The sequence below is a fragment of the Anarrhichthys ocellatus genome, unplaced genomic scaffold, assembly GCF_004355925.1.
Source record: "Anarrhichthys ocellatus isolate YVR2014 unplaced genomic scaffold, GSC_Weel_1.0 scaffold2, whole genome shotgun sequence".
Taxonomy (NCBI): Eukaryota; Metazoa; Chordata; class Actinopteri; order Perciformes; family Anarhichadidae; genus Anarrhichthys; species Anarrhichthys ocellatus.
Window position 1 is genome coordinate 16,491,275 of NW_022280032.1, and position 8,561 is coordinate 16,499,835.

Sequence of the window (8,561 nt, forward strand, 5' to 3'; positions counted from 1 at the left end):
AGAGAGAGAGAGAGAGAGAGAGAGAGAGAGAGAGAGAGAGAAGCTGAGAGAGTGCGTTGGAGAGACAATGAGAGAGCAAGGCAGTGTGAGTGTGTGTGTACATGTGTGTGGAGGGGAGGGGGATAGATTTTTCATGCAAGTCTCAAGGTTGCAGTGGGCTGACTCTCCCCCTAAGTCCCTAATCAAGGCCCATCATCTGTCATCCTTTTCTTTGCTCTCTCTATCACCATGCTCTGTGCTGCAATCAATTCATCATCACCCTTTGTGTGCCACTGAACAGTTGACAACTTTATAACTTGCAGCTGCACGGGCTGACTGACAGGGGTGGAAGGGGAGCATGAAAAAAAATGAAGAAATGAATAGATGAATGAATGAACAAAGAAGCGCGGTTTCAGGGAGAAAAAGTTGTTTTCTAAAAACACAAAACGATCTATATTACAGCCCTTTATTCCCTTTCGTCAACAGAGAAACAGCAGTGTAGCAGGGAGGAGAGAGGAGGAGATGAAGGAAAAAACATCCTTCTCACTGATCTGAAATCAGAAAGCTTTCAGTCATTCTTTATGTGCTCCCCGCGGCCACTCTGAGCCAGTGAGCATGTACATTAGGCTGGGGCATTTTGATGAAATAAAAGCCCAGGCCAGCTTATGGCTAAACAGAATGGGAGCACTCACTCAGCCTGTCTCTGATTGACCATTAAAGCCATTGATGAATGGGCCTGTCAGGGGAGAGACAATTAAATCAAACATGAAACAAAGCCGTTGTGACGGCCCGGTCTGACAGAGCAAACCCATTCCTCCCCTCCATTACATAGCACACGGCTCCTTTTACAACCTCTAACCCACTCCTCCCGCCTCCTCTACCCACTGTGTGTGTGTGTGTGTGTGTGTGTGTATGTGTGTGTTCAAAGTGAACAAGTGAGCACGTGCACATGGGAGTGTGATGTTCTCTGCTGGAAGTGTGTGTGTGTCTGTTTGTGTGTGTGATGTTTCACTGTGAAACCACTTTGTCCCCCCTTCTTTCACTTTTTCGTGAGTCAGTTGACCATCAGAGAGAGAAGAGACAGAGAGAGAGAGAGAGACATAGAGAGAGAGAGAGAGAGAGACATAGAGAGAGAGACATAGAGAGCGAGAGAGAGAGACATAGAGAGCGAGAGAGAGAGAGAGAGAGACATAGAGAGCGAGAGAGACTGATTGAGTGCGAGTGTATGTGAGAGGGTAAAAAAAGTACACAGGGCCTTTCAAAGTGGTTCAAACGTGACGTCAGCGGCCTGCAGCACATGGTGGGAAGTGATTTTCTGATGCAAATCGGGAAGGATCAGATCAAAGCCGCATGACAGCCAATCAATCAACCGTCAAATCAGACATGGCAACTGTCGATTATGGCTCCTTCCAGCCCACGAAACCCCATTGTCTCTCTCAAATTGTTTATCTTATCCCAAGAAAAGGACAAAAAATAAAAAAATAAATCAGAGGTAGGGCTTTTTTCCCCCAGCTTGTGCAAAGAAGTTATGCGCTGGGATCAAATGCGCACAAAGCCCCTATGGCCCCCTTATGGCACGCCTCGGGCACTCACCATCAACAAAACACTGCTTATCTCCTCCGGGGTTTGCCTACTCGTTACGGATCAAACGGAGAAGGCAGTTGGGATCGGTAAAGTGACAGGGATTCAAGTTGGGAACAATAGGAAGCGAAAGTTTACAGCAGGCAACTCGCCCGTCGGGACTACAGTAGCTCCTCAGCGTGCGGAGCGAAAACGCAGGATCACAGAGATTGTTGTACAGAAACTGTACATCCGCTTTCATAAAAGGAACAGTTTATATGAGGTCGCACAAGAATAGCCAAGAGACTGACAAAGCGGATCGTTAGAGAGCAAAAAAAAAAAAAAAAAAAAAAAAGAAGACAAAGTGGAAACGGAAATGCAGTGACTATAAAGTGAGCTCTACAAAACAAAGGTAACATCCGCAGTTTTCACATAGTAAACCATTACAATTGGATACACATACCTGCTGCGCGCTTGGGCGCTTCTTGTTTCCTCCGTGGCATTTTTTTATGTCAAGGGGATTTCCGTGGAACTCTTCTTTTTCTTATTTATTATAGCCCCTCGCCGTATCCGGGAAGATCCACCTCTACTCAAAAAAGATTCACGCCTTCGTGCAGCAGACTGCACAACATCGGGGAGTCCGATGGAGAGGGAAACTAAAAATCATCGTTACGGAATAGCAGGCTGCAGGAAAAGTCGGCGAAAAAAATAAAGAATAGATAAACGAGGTGGAGGAACGTATATATTTTTCTGCGTGTGCGTTTGATCGCGTTGAGAATGTCAGCGGTGATAGCCAGCGTCCACCTCGGCTGCCTGGTCTGGCAACAGGCAAAGTTGAGGGATAAGAGAGATGATCGCGTCACTCACAGCAGGAGAATGGGCAAACCCACCGCTCCGTTAACTCTTTACTTCTCAGAGAGGGGCGGACACCACGCGCGAGTGTCCTCCCACCTCTGCGTTTCATGTGAATCACAGCGCATGAGCTGTTAGTTGATTGTTACAACACAGCAGGCTGATAATTACCAACAAAACCACTAACCGTCCGAGTAACATTCCAATAAAGTCCCCAGGTATGTGTCATCGTAACTGGATTTAACCGTTTTAATCTGTCACAGTAATGTTTGTATAGAACATATTCTATAGATGTTATTATTATTATTATTACTATACTTCTGTTCCTATATTCTATTGAAATGTAGGACTTTATAATAATATAATATAATTATTATTTCTAATTGTTATTATTGACCTTGAAAAATCTTTTTAGTGATTATAATTGACAATTGACAAAACACATGTGTTACAAGCTTTGCGTCAATATGCGAAACACACTCATCCACTAATCATATTGTATTAAATGTCACCCATTTCCAAAGCTTTTGTTCAAGTTCATGATACGAATTAGATTTGATTCGTGCAATAACAAATAGCATTTTAAGGCAGTATTTATTACAGATCGCTGTGTAGTTTGATGTTATAAATGTAAAACGTTTTTTTTATATTTGATTTTTAACAGTTGATCATATCATATATTACACACAGTAACTGCAGTTTAGCATTTAACCAGAAATTGCAAACAGTAGCAAATGTCCATATAGATATATTAAAAAAATATGGAATGAACAGTAAACCAGTGGGATATTATCAGAAATAGGGGACGTTTTTTGATATATAAGTAAACTAAATAATAGAAAATGTGCAGTAGGATATGTCAGCTATGTAACTATTACAGTATGGACAAAACCCAAACAATAGTAGCCTACAATGAAATGAGTTTAATTAGATTTATAATATGTACATGTAAAAAAAGACAAAGTGTAAAGTAAAAATGGAGTTAAATAAAATAACTTTTAACAGCCTACAGTAAATAAAAGGAAGTGCTAATACAGAAGGCAATGAGCCCTGGAATGGCCTTTATGTATGTTGCTTCAGTCAGTTTTGTAATTGTATTTCTTTTAAAAGAAAACACGCTCACATAGTCTATATATCTTATAACTAGTGCAAAAATCTGTTAAGCAACCCCTCACTTCCCTCAAAATGCAAACATGCCTGAGGCCCTGTCCTCGCTAATTTAATGTGAGCCGTTAAATGTTAGCTTTCATCACAGTAAAAGCATCACGTCTCACATATATCCACATTAGGTAGAGATCAAAGCCAGTTCAAGGAAGGAGCGTTAAGTCTTAGTGCCAAGGTAATGAGGTTTTTTTTTTTCCAACACTCGTCTTGCTTTTTTCTCGAGCCAGCAGTATCTCTGCTGAGTGGGATGGTCCCGGGTCACCCTCTGTGCCTCTGATGTGTTCTGACCCCTGCCAGCAAAAAGACGCATACAAATACCAAAACATGCTGCGTGTGGGTGCTCAATGCTGCACACCTATTGTATGCACGCACACACACACACACACACACACACAGTAGAAAGTGTTCAGAGTCAAGGATCCGCCTGCTCACTCTTTCAGATACAAATCTAAAACCTTATGCACACACAAATGGAAACAGATGCACTCCTTCTTTCTCTTTCTTCCTCTCATGCACATACACACACACACACACACACACACACACACACACACACAAGCAACCACACTCAGAGAACAAGAATTAAAGACCTCTCTGATCAGGGCTCGCCCCCGCCTCCCCGTCTCTAAGAGCACAGAGGCTGGGTCTCTGTCACTTTAACAACATGAAATTACAACCCAAATGGGATGTCAGGGGTTAGCAGTGTCTCTAAGAGAACTATGTGAATATATTTCCTCCTATGGACTTGCCCCTATCATGACCTCCCCCAGGAACAAGAAGTAGTCCGGTGATTGACGTTTTTACAGCCAAATTAAACCGTCTTGCAGGCTGCTGGAGGCAGGAGAAGAAAGCAGCCGTTCCAAAATTAGTGAGCCATCATCATGACAGAAAGTAGCGGGGACATGGTGTCATCCAGCTACTGTATCGATTAACCCATAAATAGTATATGGCCTCTACACAGTGGCTCTCCCAGGCTTACACTGTAAATGGAAGTTATCTCAGCTGTGCATCTGTCTTGCTTTGCTCTGTGCATTAAAACTGTGATATCCAGAGACAGCAACCTGGTTGGATGTTTAGGGCATCACGAGAAAGAGGACAATATGCAGATAATTAGTGACATTTAAATTGTATCTTGGATGTTTTTTGGGCTTTACCATTATTGTGCTGATGAAAGTGTTAAACTGTTTTAGGAAATGCAATTTGATCAAAATAAGTGTGGGTACTTTTAAAAATAGAAGTACTATATACAGTATGATTCTCTCTCATGTCAGGTAGCCCCGTTGTATTATTCCCTTTTTCCTGCTCTTGACACCAGGATTATCATAAAAGAGGAGCGTCTGTCACGCCGGCACTGATTTGCACACAGGTTCTCCCAATCAATCTCAAAGTTGCGATTAGAAAGCACGAGCTGCCTCTATTTTTCCATTGAAATCTCTTGGCAAAAAAAAAAAAAGGGAGAGTCCTTTCAATTTCATAGCTTCCAGAACACTCAAGTATTCATTGCGCTCTACTTTTCGCTTTCAACCTCTCTGCGGGAGGCAGGACTCATGACATCTATGTATGCTGCTCCTATTCACAATGCTATTCAGCTTTCAGATGTGTGCTGTAAGCGATCCCTCAACACCATGAGATCGCTCTCATTGGCACCATGGGCCATGTCCAGAAAGGCAGCACAGTGCAGCGTCACGCCGCAAACTGACAGTTCTGTTCTCGAGGACGAGTCCCATTCAGCAGCGCTTTGTCCAATCGAAGGGCCGCTCTTCTATAAGGTGGCAAAGTTTTGGCTGCTATTTCAAAAAAAAAAAAAAAATGCTTCTAAACAAAACTTAAACGGCAGCAAACACATACAACCGTTTGTCTGTGTGTGTGTGTTTTGTTGTCTCATCTGTGTATTCATGTGGGTACGTTCATGTGTGGGTGTGTGTGTGTGTGTATAATGCATGGCCCTGTTGAGAAGAGTGATTGCTTTATTCCTGCCATGTAGGTGCTATGGGGGCCAGGGCTGTGTCTTTGGGCAGCTGTATGGATGGCTTGAGGAGGTCTCCATCATTCATAAAGCACACTCCTACATGTAGAATTGATCTAGCAAAGAAACAAGGTGGCAATAGCAGTTCATCAGTCTTCCCCGACCACAAATCACTCGGAGGTGTCTCCCCGGGGGAGAGGTGACACCATTGTCAGTGTGGCGGTTCCCTCGGACAACAGAAGGGGGCAGGGCAGGAACTCTCGCTCATACGGTGGCCCCAAAGTGTCCAGTGAAATGTGAACAGCATTTGAGTAAATATGCTGCATCCATAGTGAAGCTCAAACAATGTCTGCACTATAAATAATATGCAGGGAAAGACCATTACAAGTACTTTGGCTGACAATGCAGCTAAACCAAGCCATAAAAATAAATAACAGTCTTGTTCTATTATCTGTTTGAATACACGTTTTCATAATTTATCGTCACTGTTTAGTGCATAGAATAGATGTATTAGAGGAAAGATATGATTCAAAAGGAGAAATAGGCACAATTGCTGTATTAACTCTCATTTTTCACAAATCTGATTAATTTTTGAAAATGCACCTAGACGCCAGGCACTGAAGTCAAACAGGTTTTATAAAGGATGCATAATTAAAGCTACCTTTACTCATAGTGTTTAATATATGCATCTCTGCGTATTAATAACCCGGGTCATTAATTTATATAACTCAGCTATGTATGGCACCGAGTAATTTCCACTCCTGTAAAGAGAATTGGTGAGATGAAGCTCTTGCCTTTGGCCTTGGGTTGCACATTACACTCATCTTACATTAGGGCACATGCTTCTCCTGTTCCTCCTCCTCCTCCTCCTGCTCCTCCTCATACCAATTGGAGTCTGTCATTGATCTTCATTCTAAAATAATCTCTTATCATTTCTCATTGTGAGCCTGCAGAAAAACCTTTTCCAGATCCCAATTCATTAGCTTCACACTGGAAATAGAAAAAGCTTGTGGAAAGGTGGACATGTGATGAAGGCTCAAAGTAAGCACCTTTAAAATATGTCCGCCAATCCACCTTAAACACTCATGATCTTTCTTTAAGCTTTTGACATGCTACAATATTTCTCTTCTGGGCCATTTGTGCCCTTAAGCATGAACTACCCATTGTAAAAAAAACAACACTTTTCTGCTCTAAGGTTGTCACTCTCCTCTAGTTTTCAACCCTTTCCCTCTGTTATCAAGCCGTATAGTTCAGATTTCAGTTCATGTCTTCATTAAAAAACATTAACATTCACAAACTGAATGGGTCGGGCGTTGAAAAGGTCTCCTTAACATTTCCCACTGCTTCTCCCCAGACAGCCAACAAGCAACTCCTTCTCAGTCATTGTCCAGACGGGAGGGGAGAGGAGAGGAAATGTGTGAGACGATTTTTTTTTTTTTGTAATATAATTTTGTGGTAAATTATTATGAAGAATCTGATAAGGTTCATCCTTTAGGGGAGGTAGATGAGTCCACGCCGTTCCAATTAGCACACTTCTGATTGTAGAGGCAGAACTCAGACGATTGATCAAGTCTGTCTCTCTTCTTCTCTTTCTCCGCTTCATTGCCCAAAAGAGCCTTTTAAAATATTCAGGTAGATTATGAATTGTTACACCCATATCTATTTATATCTCCTTATTGACAGTATTACATTTATATGGAGTCAAGGTGAGGGATTTAATTTAAGACTCTTGCAGAACTGCTGAGAATATTTAGAAGACTGATTAAAGGACCAATGATTTATATGATGAACACGTTTTATGGTGGAAAAGTTTAACGCAGGATAACTCTATTATGGATTTGCTGCGTTTTGCTGGTATTTGCCATTCTGAGCAAATTCAGGAATATTTCAATAAGTTTTAAGAGCTATGGTCCCACTGAGTGACTAATAATTGTGGCGTTACCTTGTTTTGGAAATTCAAAGCTACGTCTGGCATCATCGCTCCCCTGATGTCACGTCAATCTGCTTAGTGCTGTCAGCTTGTGTTTGAGAGAGGGCTGAGTTCTCTCTTTCCCCTTCCCTCTCAGGCGGGGAACATAAAAGGGAGGATGTTTATGATGGACGGGCAGCTTTTTAAAGAGAGGCATCATAGGGTGTTGGATGGGAGGGATCCGAATCAGGACGGCTGTGATGTGACGAGACAGACAGGAACATCCTTCTCCTCGTGTCGAGATGTCAAGCAGGGGGAGTCTTAGCAGAGTAGACAGTATCATCACTCTCCCAAGTGAGGCAGGAATTCGCAGGGGAGGAGAGAAGTAAAGGGACAGTGGTGCAGAGCGGGCGTCGTCTCTGGCATGTTGGCCTGACGTTTGTGTCAGGTTGGGCTTCTTTCTTTGTTACCATGTACTTTTGCTTATTCTTTGTTACCTTGCTCATATTATACTTCTGGAGATATATACGTTTTCTTTTCATGTTAATATCACGTCGACGTAAATATCATTCGTGTACAACAATAACAACCTTTTTATCTGTAAAAACAAAGTAAAATACCATAAACTGATAAACTGATACTGTGTATGTGTGAAATAATCTTACAGGAGTAGTTGAATAGGTTTATCAGCTTTCTTGCAGAGAATTAGATGAGAACATTGATACCAGTGAATGAGCGTATTTCCCAAATGCCAAACTATTGCTTTGAGGATATAATAACAGGTAAGGTGGCATGAAAAGGTAATACTTCGGATATAAATTGTCCTTGTTTTATTCATCCCTTACACGCCGTTAAATTTTACATGTATGGCTCACGTCTGTGGACACATTTTGTGAGGTGCTTCCTCCTGTTGAATTACGGTTGAAAGACATTCCAGTTAAAGAAATAATCTGCATAAATTTACACCTTTTACAAATGTGCAGGTTCTGTCTTCCTCTTCCTCTTATCCTGTTTGGTAATTAGCCTTTGACCCCCCCTGGGCTCACGCAGCCGTGAAGATTGAAGGACAGAGATAGTTTAGCCGATGGATTTGACATCGAAATTTCTCATCAACCTGAAATGTTGAGGGCA

At 42.0% G+C, this 8,561-nt stretch overlaps 1 protein-coding gene across 1 annotated transcript in view; it reads right to left on the reverse strand.

The window, feature by feature from the left end:
• The window catches only part of tshz3a (teashirt zinc finger homeobox 3a), a 19,865-nt gene extending 17,470 nt beyond the window's left edge, over positions 1-2,395 (reverse strand). The window contains exon 1 of the mRNA XM_031864455.1: positions 2,003-2,395. Within this exon, the coding sequence (XP_031720315.1) occupies positions 2,003-2,042 (40 nt within the window). The 5' untranslated portion in view covers positions 2,043-2,395. The remainder of the gene's footprint in view (positions 1-2,002) is intronic.
• Between the last annotated feature and the right edge of the window lie 6,166 nt (positions 2,396-8,561).